This window comes from Cavia porcellus, unplaced genomic scaffold, assembly GCF_034190915.1.
Source record: "Cavia porcellus strain 051 isolate PalLab524CR breed Dunkin Hartley unplaced genomic scaffold, mCavPor4.1 scaffold_26, whole genome shotgun sequence".
Lineage (NCBI taxonomy): Eukaryota > Metazoa > Chordata > Mammalia > Rodentia > Caviidae > Cavia > Cavia porcellus.
This window is the reverse complement of record NW_026947509.1, coordinates 33,952,529-33,964,898: the sequence shown is the minus strand read 5'-3', so window position 1 is coordinate 33,964,898 and position 12,370 is coordinate 33,952,529. Positions and strand designations below refer to the sequence as shown.

Below are 12,370 nucleotides of genomic sequence, written 5' to 3'. Positions count from 1 at the left end.
GGAGCTGGCTCCCCATTTATCTTCATGGCTGCCTTGGAAACAAGGTACAAAATGGTTTCTCAGCAGCTCCCAGCAACCTGGGGTCCTGGGCTACTAACCATGAATGTCTGCACTTTACCAGTGTCCTCTGGAGCTCAGGATGGTGTTCAGCCCCTCCCTCGCCCACGGGACAGGCAAAACTCCAGTGCCAGAATTCCTCTCATGTGTTTCTGGGAAGGGAAAGACGCCCCATCCTGATCCTGGTGCAGGTGGGCTGCGGCTGTCCTGGGTGTTTAGTGAGTGAGGCCATGCAGAAATCTGGTGCATGAGGAGGGAGGCAGCGCCCACTCTGGCAGCATGTGGGCTAGAGCTGGAACCATGCAAAGCAAGGGCTAAGATGCAGTCCGCATTTTACAAGGAAAAATGGACAAGGAAGTTGCATGAATCTGTTTTCCATTACTCTAATGAAATACCTGAAGTTGTGTACTTAAAAAGAAAAAAGATTCATTTAGTCAGTTTGAGCAATGGAAAGTCTAGAAAGCACAGTGCCACCCTGCCCCTGCTGCTTCTGTCTTACTGCTCTATAGAGGGTACTGCAGTGGCAGGGAAGGAGCCAGGTTCAGACCAGAAGCCCAGTCCCGAGCCTGAGGAAGGGGAATGAATCTTGGCTTCGCCTCTTAAAGGTCCCACCATGCTCACCACTGTCCTGCTGGAGACCTGGCTCCCAGTGCATGAGCCCTTGGGGCCACGCTCAACACCTCTGCAGTGCAGTGGAACTTTTATCTGGAATAACACCCCCACCAGAACTTTGCCACCATTTGGGAGATCTTAGACTGTCTCCTGTGGTGTAGCTTGTCATAACTGATGCCATCTTGAGCCTTGCATTTAACTAGTGCCCCGTATTTGACCCAGGAAAATGGAAAATTAAGTCCCATGAGAAAAGCAGAATGAGCTGAACCTGTAGGAAAAAAATTAACCTGCTCAACAAAAGAAGCAGGATACAGGCATCAACCAAAAATTAATGTAAGAGTCTAGCTAAATTGTGTCCAACAGGATGTCTTTTGTGATTCTTTCTTTTAAAAACTCTGTAACTTTCTAGTTTGGGGCCACTTGTTTGGACTTTGAAACAGGTGTGGGGCGTCTGTATACAAGTGGTCCTGAGGTCAGTTAATTGAATTCCAAATTTATCAGTTTGGCTGCTTGAATTCCTATATTGTTGTTCACGAACCCACCTCATCCTGAGGAGGAAAGGTCTGTGGGTGCTTGAGCTGTACATGATGGAGGCAGAGTCACGTTTGAGTGAGGGTTAGGAGGGACTGGGGAACCGATGGAGAGTCCTAAGCAGGAGGTGGGAGAGTCCCAGCCTGGCGCCCGGTGACAGGTTTGTGTATCTATGTGTGTGTGTGTGTGTGTGTGTGTGTGTGTGTGTGTGTGTGTGCGTGCGTGCGTGTGTGCGTGTGCGTGTGTGTGTGTGTATGTGTGTATGTGTGTGGTAGGGGTGATCTGGAGGTGGGGATGGTGTTTTGTTTCTTGGGTGGTTTAAGGGATGTTCGGTGTTGCTTATTTAGCAGGGACAGGGCACGGCCCTTAGCAGTGGGTAGGAGGAAAGGCTCGCCTGTATCTTCTCCACATGGCATTAGAAGAGGCTGTGAATGCCTGGATTCCATAGAGGGGCCTGGAGCTCCGAGGAGAGGCGGGAACAGAACTTACGTGTCAGCAGCATACAAATCCAGGGAGTAAGGGCGCGGGTGAGGGAAAGCGAAGGACAGAGGGTGAGGAGTGTAGAGGAGTCCAGTGAGGGCCCAGACACACTGTGTTGGTTCTGCACACATGCCAGGCATGGTAACACACACCTGTAATCCCAGCTTTCTGGAGGCTGAGGCAGGAGCACCTCTGTGAGTTCAAGGCCAACCTGAACTACATTGCAAGACCCTGTTTCAAACCCACCTCCCTCTGCTGCCAAAAACAAAACTGTGTGTGTCAGTAATATTTAATTCTTACCCGTATACAGTCACACATGCATGGGAGAAGAGACTCTAGAGCAGCATGGCAACCTTGCTTATTCCACAGGCTGGAGCCTCATGATGTTCACACATTCATGTTTTGATCTGGTTATCACCTAAAATTTTAGTATGTGATCTTCACAATTCCAAAGTGTTACACTGAAAGAGGACGAGGATGAAGGCAGGAAGCACAGCGACAGTGAGGAGGGGGGCAGTGAGTAGCATCCGGTTTAAAACCAGAAACTCTGACCTTTCTGTACGGTGCTCAGGGGAGACCGGCCCACCAGGGAGCTGGCTGTGAAGAGCGAGAGGCCACCAGACAGACGGACAGTGCTGCACTGTGAGCTAGAGCCACAGCCGTGAGCCAGAATGTGGAGACAGTTAGGGACACATGGCAGGAACAGTTTGAAGGAAACTGCTGGAAGGGAGCTTGGGAGGACTTGAGTCCAGTGAACACGGTTTTCTCCTGAGGAAAGGTGAGTTTTCTGCTGAGAAGGAGCAGAAGGTGGTGGGATGGGAGGGATCAGCAGGGCAGTAACATTTTCCAGTCAAATCTGAAGGCCAGGGGAAGGAGCTAACACAGACTGGCGAAAGGCACGCAGCACTGGGCTGCTGAGCTAGTTCTGTCACCAGGGCAGGCAGGGGTCGGGGGCGGGAGGAGGCCGGTGCAGGAAGGCTGAGGAGGATAAGCAGGAGAGCAGGGCCGCGGGGGGAGTGAGCCTGGGCACAGCTCCGCTGGCAGTCGAGGGTTCTGCTCTGCACATGACTCCCTGGAGCAGAGTCCCCCAGGTACCTGCCGGCCTCACATGGCAACTGTGCTGCCTGGGGTCCAGGTGCCTCTTCCCCGGCATCAGGGGAGGCAGCCGCCTGCCCCCCAACCCTCCACAGTGATGCCCACTGAGCACGCAGGGGTGGGGGGTGGTTCTGGGAGAGCACATCCGCGTGACCCTGGCAGGTCCAGGGCCGATTTATGAGGGGCTGTGAGATGCCAGACCACAAGTGTGGCTGTAACCTCTTAATCCCTTCTCCTTTGAAAGCGGCCTAACCACCTATTAACAAAACTGTATGGACATAAAGACTGTTTTCTCAGAATTCCATCTGATCTCGGCCTCAAGATCTGCTGAAAAGTATATTAAAAAGAATGTCTCTTAGAAATTTAATATAATTGCACTGTCCAAAAAGCTTCCCTGTTTTGCTTCTTCATGTGTGCTTAGGTTCTTTGGCATTGGACCTTTGCAGCGTGAGAATTGAAGCAGTTTGGATAACCTGGACAGCCACTGGGTGTGCCGGGGGCTTTAGGGGCAGTAGCCAGAGCAGTTTACCCTCTTCAGTTACGGAGCTCTCTGTGTAAAGATGTTTAAGAAGTCTAGCAGGTATTTCATAAAATGTTTTAGGTGACGCAGTAAGCAATAAACATAGAAAATACAGGTCACTCATTTCCTAGGCAAGTCTGTAGACCCTGCCTGCCAGCTGTGTGTCAGGTGGGACAAGACGAGGCCGTGTCTTTGGTCCCAAGGGTTCCCCAGCCTGGACCAGGAGAGAGGCATCTCGAGAAGTGACCGGGACTTTGTGTGGTCTATGCTGTAAAGCTGTTGTGGAGGCAAGGAGAGATCAGGGGCAGTAGCCGCTATTGGGAGGTGCCCCTCACCCCCTGAAGAACAGCAATAGGGCTCACATTTGCAGCTGGAGGAGTCTGGGCCATGAGCCACATCTAGGAGGATATACAGAAGTTTACTAGATGCAAACATTCAAAAAGCAGCTCAAAACTTGTAAGAGCTGCAGCAGTGAGCAGATGGAGGCCCACACAGCAGACAGACTGTGCCGGGCATGGGGCTGCACAGAAGGCTGAGCAAGGAGACACGAGAGCTCAGACAGCTGGAGCTGGCTTCCACTGAGCACCCTCTGATACTGCTCCACTGCTGAGGAAATCCCAACCCGGAATCAAGCTGCCTTTCTCAAGTAACACAGGAGGTGCTGGGCCCAGGATTTGACTCTGGCCCTCTTGGGCAGCTAAGCCTGTCTTCTTCCCCTACACCGTGAGACTGCATGCTCCTCACTTGCTCTTTAGACTTTCTTTTGTTTTGGCCAAGCTCTCTTTGCAAATAAAATCCTAACCCCAAACACAAAGGTACAAAAACAGATCAGATTTCATGAACATAATTAGGACAAGTTTATATCATATTTAAATGTGTAATGCAAGATTAATAAAAGCTGTGTTTTCCTTTCTTTATAAGCTCTTTCATTCTGGAATTCTTTTCGATTCAGAGAGAAGTTTTAGAGATGGAACAGTAAGGTCTACGCATCCCGCAAAGGTCCATCATTAAAACCCTGCAGTACTGTGCTGTCCTTTCAGACCTGAGAAACCCACGCTGGAATGTGGCTGCTAACCCAGCTCCATACTTCCGGATCACGGTTGATTTTCCCATTAGTGTTTTCTTTTCTGTTTTAGGGTTCAGTCCAGGTCCAAGTTGCAGTAACTTTCAAACAAACACTGAACTATGATGTCAGAAATTATGTTACATGATCAGATGTTCAGGGTTTATGAGTTAAAAGTAAGATACCGCCTTGAACACTTAGAAGAAATATTTACTATCTGTTTTTAAGAAACAGACAGAATAAGCCCTGGACTACTGTCACTGTGCCACACACACTGGGTAAGCAATCGCCTCATCATGCAGCCCAGAGGAGAACACAGGACTTCACCCCAGCAAACTTGCTGTAGTGTGGCATAGGCAGCTTAGGCTCCTGTCATAATATGCTGCAGTCTGCAACATGTCAGCAAGAAACATTCACCCATTTACAGTTTTGGAGCCCTGAAGCCCCAGTCAAGGTGGCGGCCAGCGTGGTTCCTGGTGAGGGCCCTTTTCCTGCCTCAGGCATGGTTCTGCCCTCTCACGGCTGTTTTTTTGTACCCACTCACAGAGATCAGCGTGTTCTCTCCCACTTGCTCCTCTTACAAAGTCACCAACCCATGGGATTAGGCTCCACTCTATGACTTCACTTAACCTAAGGATCCTGTCTCCCAACAGTTAGGCTTCAACAGATGAAGGTGGGAGTGGGGGCTGCTAAAATTCAGTACAGGCCCAGTCCAGAGGCAGAAATATATGAAAGCTCTATAAGTCAGTCATAAAATCGTATGACACTGAAACTTCCCCATTTTATAGCGTGTTGATGCAGGTGAAGACTTACTGTTTTGTAAAACACTTAGCACACCAGAAAATGTTAAGTACTTAGATGACATTTTGATGCACCATTAGATGCATTAAGAAAGAAAATTTATTGTCATCTAAACTGATGGTGCAGAATCAGGGTCAAGGAAAATGTTACAGAGGGTGCTGTCTTGTGAAAGTTTTCAGGTCCTTGTTAGGTTTAATGTCGATGCTAAAAGATTCTGCATCCTTTAGAATAATGCTAAACAGTTATTGCTTTTACTGATGTGGGCGAGTTCTAGAATTTGCTTCTCCACACCAAAGATACTGTGTGCTGAGGCATAGTAGAAGCACAGACACTTCCCACTGAATGAGAAACCACTGGGGTTTGTTCTGTTTCGGTACTAAAGAAATCAGTTCTTTTACCTTAGTGCATGGCACTGGTCTGCTCCTCCCTTCCTGGTTCCTCATTCCCGGGCCCTGCACTGCACTGTGGGTGGGGCCACCGTATACACTAAAGCAAAGTGGGTTGGACCATTGCTTTAAAATGTACCATTGCTTTAAAATTTAAAAAATTGGGAGAGGGAACAGATTTGAAGGAAAGGGGAGAGGGAAATACTTTAGAAGGAACAGATACACTCATTGTACCTTTGGAGTGGTGAAGAAAGTATTTTGGTCATCATTAGAAAATAAGTTGAAAACATGTTTTAATTAATTCTGTGTGTTTATGATGAGATGTAAAGATTGGTGAGAGGAGAAATCCTTTTGGTTTCAAAAATTGCAAAATAGATGAGTAGCTGGCCAGCGTTCCTGCAGGAGGCCTGGACATAGGAACTCTTCCAGTTCACTGCAGTAGCCATGCCTCATGAGCGTAGTCCTGTTAATGTCTCCACATATGATTTGGTCAACTCTGATACGATCAGTTACAAAATCTAGTAATGGCTTCGTTCTCCTCTGATGAGACTCTGAAGGTTTATGTTCTACTTTCCGGTTCTTAAACATGTAGTTCAGCCCCCATCCTTATAGTCAAAGCCCAAGCCATTTGGGAGCCCAGAGCTTCAGAGTTAGCTCGGCCGTCTCTACATCTCCACAGGGCACTGGTTCTGGAATCCGCAGATCTCTGGTCCCTCTGATAACGATGGTGCCGGGTTAAACCATCTCTTAAATTCACTGCGATCCCCAGCACTGTGTAACTGCTATAGATTGTTGTACTGTTTTGCTCAGGGTGTAATGACGAAAAGAAAGCCTCTGCATGCTCGTACAGGTGTTTATTTTATTTCTGTAACATTTTCCATCCCAGGTTAATTGAATCCATGGATGCAAAGCTCAAGAATCCAAAGGGCTAACTGTAGTGGCAAAATATAGCTGCTTTTCATTTATTTTCTTTCTTTATTCCTTTCTTCCAAATTCTTGGTGACCCTGGGGATTAACCCAGGGCCTTCACCCTATGTTACATCCCCATCCCCTTGGCCCTTTAAAAATTTTGATGCAGATGCTAAGTTGCCCAAGGCGGGCTCCATTGGGGGTCCTCCAGCCTCAGTCTTTCTTGCCTCCTGTTGTGAACTCTTCCTTGTTGTGCCACCTCTTATTCCCTTGACCCTGAGGCCCCTGTGAGGGTGGGAGATGCAGTCTCTCCTGAGTCTTTGGTTCACACATCTGCCCATCTTGAGCTCACACTGGAAGCCTAGCTGGCTAGCCCCAGCTCTGCCCTCCTGCTGTTCCCAGGCTCGGACAGCTCCTGGGAGTTGGAGAAAGGTGCTCACAGCTGTCCTCTGTTCACAGGTGGTCCCCATGCTTCCCAGGCTGCTGTGTGAGGAGCTGTGCAGCCTCAATCCCATGACTGACAAGCTGACCTTCTCTGTGATCTGGACACTGACCTCTGAGGGCAAGGTAACAATGGAGGGGTTAGTGTTTGTCCTCCTAATGTCATAGCGTTCTGGGCATTCTGCTGAGCACCCCCTGTGCGCCTGGCCCTGGATCACCTGTGTGGAGGGGGGCATCAAACTGGGGGACCTCCAAAGGCAGTCCACATGACCTGCAGGTGCTAGGGTTTTTTGGACAGATGAGTGCTGCCCCACGGTGCAGGATGACTGCAGATATGGGCGCGAATTTGCAAATTAGTGCTGTACAGAGAGAGATGAGGGGACAAGAGAATGAGGCCCTAAATGAGAATGGTGGGAGGAGGACTGCCCGCAAGCTCTCTCTAGACATGGGGTCAGATGAAGGCACCCCACATGACTGTAGCAAACCCAGAACATAGGAAGGGGGCCCACTCGGAGAATGGGTGTTGTGCAGTTACTAGGGAAGACTGTAGCAACCATGGAGGAGCATGGGCAATGTGTGCAGGTCAAAGAAAGGTGTCTAATTATAAACACAGTGGAGTACAACACAGTGCTACAAAGAAGATGAATTGGAGACATTTGCAGGGAAATGGGTACACCTTGAGTCCATAATATTAAGTAAAGTAAGTCAGACACACGAGCTTAAATACTGCATGGCTTCTTTTGTATGAAAAACCTAAAATATAAAAAGAGCAAAATAAAAGACAGATACTAGAAAGGAAGATAGATCCTTCTCAGATGGGAAGGGGATCAAGAGATGGAGGGGGAGGAGAAATGAATTTGGGGTGTGTTTTGTACATGTGCCAAGTCTCCACAAGCAATGTGAATATTATGCACTGCAAACGTGTAGTAATAAAAATTAGTAAATTTAAAAAGCAGTTCCAAATAAAGATGAACTGCATACGCACATTTACTTTCATTCCCTCCCAAAACCTCACTGAAACAACAGTAGAGAGGTTTTTTTTTTTTTAAAGACCTAAACCCACAAGGACAAAAAGAGTGGGAGAGAAGACAACAGCAACAACGTTTTGGAAGCTGGGTAGCAGATGGATGAGTGGTAACTGCCCGAGCAGGCTTGAGAGCCGAATCCTGAGCCAGGGAGGAGGAAGCTGAGAAGCAAAAAACTCCGCAGTTGCCAGCGCCCAATTGCTCTGCACGGCAGGTGGGCGGGGGCCAACGGCCATGTGGGTTGGAAGTGTCATTCACTAGCTGGGCCCCCCTACACTCCCCTTTGTGGCAGAGGCCCACAGTTTATTGTGGGACAAGACAGGAGGGGCTGTGTGAGTGACTGAGGGACAGCAGCGCACCTAAAGGTGACACCTTAAAGGGGTACAAGTACCACCGGAACCCTGGGAGCCAGGTCCCTCTGGGAGCCAAGAGTGGAGACAGCTTTCTCGGGGGCACCCGAGCTGGCAGGGATGAGGACTTCTACTCCTGGGGCTCCGGATCAGCAGTCCAACGCCAGGGCTGGGCCCCAAGGTGCCTGGGTCTTGGGATTCAGAGTCCAGGGCTGAAAGGCAGGAAAGGAAGGTAAGCTGGGAGGACAAAGCCAGAAGCAGGAGGAAAAAGCAGTAAGACCTGCGTACTCACAGGGTAGAGATGCTGTCCCTTATATTCCTTGAAAAGGTTTTTTTTTTTCTTGAGAACATTTCTATGTCACAAGATCTAACTTTAAGAAGGAAACCTTAGTGATAGAAAAAAAATACTCATAGAAGTTAAAAACAGGGTAAAAGAAACAAAAAATTCAGGATTCTGGTTGGAAAGTTGAAGAATTGTCCCAGAAAGAGAAAAGATTAAAACAAAATTAAAGGACCCATTCAAGATGGGCAGCATGAGCGTCCCAGCATGACTGGAGAAAAAAACCAAGGCATGGACCGAGGCACACAGTAGTTCTTGGAAACGCCCTGTTCCTGGGGAAGGTGACTGTGCAGGGTGAAGGAGCGCATTGCCGGCCCAGTGACAAAGACAGGTCACCTCCAAGACACCTGTCGTAGAATTGCAGGACACTAGAGACGAAGGAGGAAGGGTCTCGAGGTGTCTGCGTAAGAGTAACATGACATTGTTCTGCTGCAATGCTGGAAGTGAGGTGACGATGAGTTACGTGGTGTCCAGTAATGAAAGGCTGCAGCGCCCAGCCAAGTGCCATGACCACGAGTGTAAGGAAGGTCATCTGCAGAGGGCATGGCCCTCAGGCATGCTCTGCAAGAAGTTTGGAGAAAGGGGAAGGAGGCATTCATCTCTCTACCGTTTCTGGTGGTGGGAAGCTTGTACGTGGTAGCCAGGAAGATCAAACTAAAATGACTCGAATCCTATGACAGCAGAGGTGTGCAGAAAAGGAGAGACACTGGGGTTTACAAACCGAGCTAGGGTACAGGCGCGTGAGTCCTGACAGTTGTGGGGTGCCTGTGAAAGCAGCAGTGGGTAGGTGTCGCTGGGAAAAGGACTATGGGGTGGGGGTAGGGGACAGCAGAAGGGATTCTCCCATGAAAAGTGTGCAGGTAATGCCTAAGGATCTGGAGGTAATGGGAAGATTTTGTAGAAATGTGGAAATTAATATCAATAATCCAATAAAAGAGATAAAAGTGGTTACCCTACGGGAGTGAGAAAGAAGGGAGAGGAGCTTTCACAAAAAGCTTTTAAAACTGTATACTTTAACCTTTTTATTTTTAATTTTTTAAGCCTTTTTATTTTTATGTTGAAAATTTTTAGACCTATGTAAAAGTAAATAAAATAGGGCTGGGGATTTAGCTCAGTAGAATAAGCATCTGCCTGGCAAGTGTGAGGTTGTGAGTTCGATCCCTGGTACCAAAAAACAAAAAAAGCCCAACAAAAACAAAAAAAAGTAAATAAAATAGCACAATGAACTTACCATCTTCCGCTACCAGATTCAACATCTGTCAAGATTTTTCCTTGCTAAAATATTTTAAAACAAACCAAGACATGGCACTTCACACATAGATGTTTTAATTCATGACTAAAGAATCTGGACATTTTCTCCTGTAACACAGTGCCTTGAGCCCTCCTAACAATGAATATTAGTGCCCAAATGCCAACCAAAACCCAGTCTGTAATAAAGTTCTCCAGTTGTTGCCAGTCGATTTGCCCAAATTGGGACAAAAGAAAAGTCACACGCATTGTATTTTGTTTTCGTAGCTCCTGCATATGTGGTAAAAAGTTCCTTTTTAAGATTTAAGAGGCAATCATTATCTAAAATACAAGGAAAAAATTATTAATACAGTGTGCCAGCAACCATACTCTGGAGGGGCTGGGAGCAGGCATACTCCAGTAGGAGAACTAATGAATGGAAAAAGACCAGAAGGAAACAAAACAGGGCGCCAACCATGGTTGTGTTCGGGTAGTAAAAAGATGAGTAAATTTTTCTACTTTTTTTGTATTTTCTAGTGATTTTTGAAAACATGCGCAACTTTTGTATTTTTGCTTTTTTTGTAATGCTTTTTTTTTTTTTTTTTGGCAAAAGTTTAAATAGAAAATAAAAGCCCATAGAATAAAACTGATTTGAGTCAATAGAAAAGAGTATTGAGTCTGAATTATCCTGCCAAGTCAGACCCAGGGAATAGGCAGCCGCCTGCTCTAACGAGCTTCTAAACTACAACACTAGAGAGAGGCATCCGGGTGGCCCCTTAGGCTCCAGGAGTGGGGTCCCACACCCACGCCTCTGCTCCCTGCGAGGCCTAGAGGGCAAGTGCCAAGCAGCCGCAGGCCTGGGCCGGTGCTGGGCCCTGTCCAAACCAGATAGGAAGTATGCGGGTTTGGATGAGGATCAGGCCTCAGGGCAAGGCCCACTGACCGCACTCCTTGTTTGGTGCTTATCCAAACACCTGGCCCATGCCAAGGGACCACATGAGAGGGAGACCACTGCGTAGTGCTGGATGTGGTGACAGATTGGCATCTCTTACCCAGTCTTACACAGTCAGGGAGCCCAGCATGAAGGACCAGATCCCACACCCGTGGCCAAGGGAGGCCTGAGCGGGGTGAGGGCGCAGAGTACAGAGCAGCTGGAGGTCAGGCGAAAGATGAGGGCTGCCCCGAGGCCAGAGCTGGGGCAGCTGCAGGGGGTTGAAACCAGGGGTTGGACTTGGATGTCGGACCTTGTCTTGGCATGCAGGCTTTGCCTTGGTTAGACAGAGCGAGGGCAGGGCCAGCAGTATTGTGCCACCCTCCTTGTGGCCATCAGTGTCACCTGGAGGTGAAGTGGAGAGAGTTTGTGGTTTTCCTTAGTTGCTGGGCTGTCTTACTTTCAGAAGAAACATGGTCTACAAGAAAAAGGCCGCTCCAGCTGTTCAATGTTTTTTGCAATACTGGGGACTGAACCCAGGACCTTTGCACTGAGCTACATCCTCCGCCCTTTAAAAAATTTGTTTTGTTTCTGTTGTGTGGAACAGGGTCTTGCTATGTAGTTCAGGCCGGCCTCCAACTCATAGCAGTGTTCTGCCTCAGTCTCCCTGGGATTAGAGGGGCGTGCCACTGTGCCCAGCCTTTTTTGAATTTTGAGACGGTCTCAGTAAGTCACTAAGTTGCCCAGACTTGTCATCCTCCTGTCAGGCTCTCAAAGTGCTGCTATTGTGGGCACGTGCCACTACACCAGGCCTCCAGCTGGTTTTTGAACACCTGCTTGATTTTTTTGTAACACCCACAAAATCGTGGCTGTCTCTACTTGTAAGCCAGTGCTTAGATTTCGGGGTTGGTAACATGGAGGATCTGTTTTCAGCATATTTCTCACATAGTGGAGGTGAGAATATTGTTCTCTGATGTAGACATTTGTAAGTGCATATTGTCACAAGGGAAGGGCACCACACTACATCTTGTGCTTTTTTTTTTTTTTAAACTGGGGATCGAACTCATGCCTTTGCACTTGCCAGCAGGCCCTTATGCTGAGCTAAATCCCCAGCTGCATCTTGTGCTTTTGCAAGATTCAGCTCCAAACCAACAAAACTGTGTGCGGCCACATGAGTCCCTGGCCTGGTCATCTCATGAGCACCAGACACCCTGCGCCTATCTGGCACACAGTGAGGAGTCCATGGACCAGGGCAGAGGCCTGTGATGGGAAGCTACCCCTGCAGAGCTCCCAGAGCTCCCCACAGCGAGGTCAGAACAAGCTGCTTTTGAAACTCCAAATTCTCATTCAGAGCAAAACCCTGTGCTCATTCCTCCCTGCCTCTGCTGGAGACCTGTGCCCCGGAAGTGGTCTAGGGAGGCTCCTGCCTTGCCAGAGCACTGCGCTTGTGGGGGGAAGCCGGTGCTCCTGGAGCAGATGCGTGCTCTGCTGTGCAAACCCTCCCCACCCACTGCATCTGTGACCTGACTTCTGCTGAAGGCAGGTTTTCTGGCCACTGCCTTCCCACGGCCCTGGAGCCTGCCTGCCCCTTGTGCTCTGCTG

The 12,370-nt window shown here is 48.5% G+C and overlaps 1 protein-coding gene across 3 annotated transcripts in view; it reads left to right on the top strand.

Annotated features, from left to right (window-relative positions):
- The window catches only part of Dis3l2 (DIS3 like 3'-5' exoribonuclease 2), a 266,965-nt gene that overhangs the window by 199,865 nt on the left and 54,730 nt on the right, over window positions 1–12,370 (top strand). For all 3 annotated transcript variants that reach the window (XM_063237106.1, XM_003474416.4, XM_013157595.2), the window contains one exon: window positions 6,914–7,021. In XM_063237106.1, coding sequence (XP_063093176.1) covers window positions 6,914–7,021 — 108 coding nt within the window. The remainder of the gene's footprint in view (window positions 1–6,913; window positions 7,022–12,370) is intronic.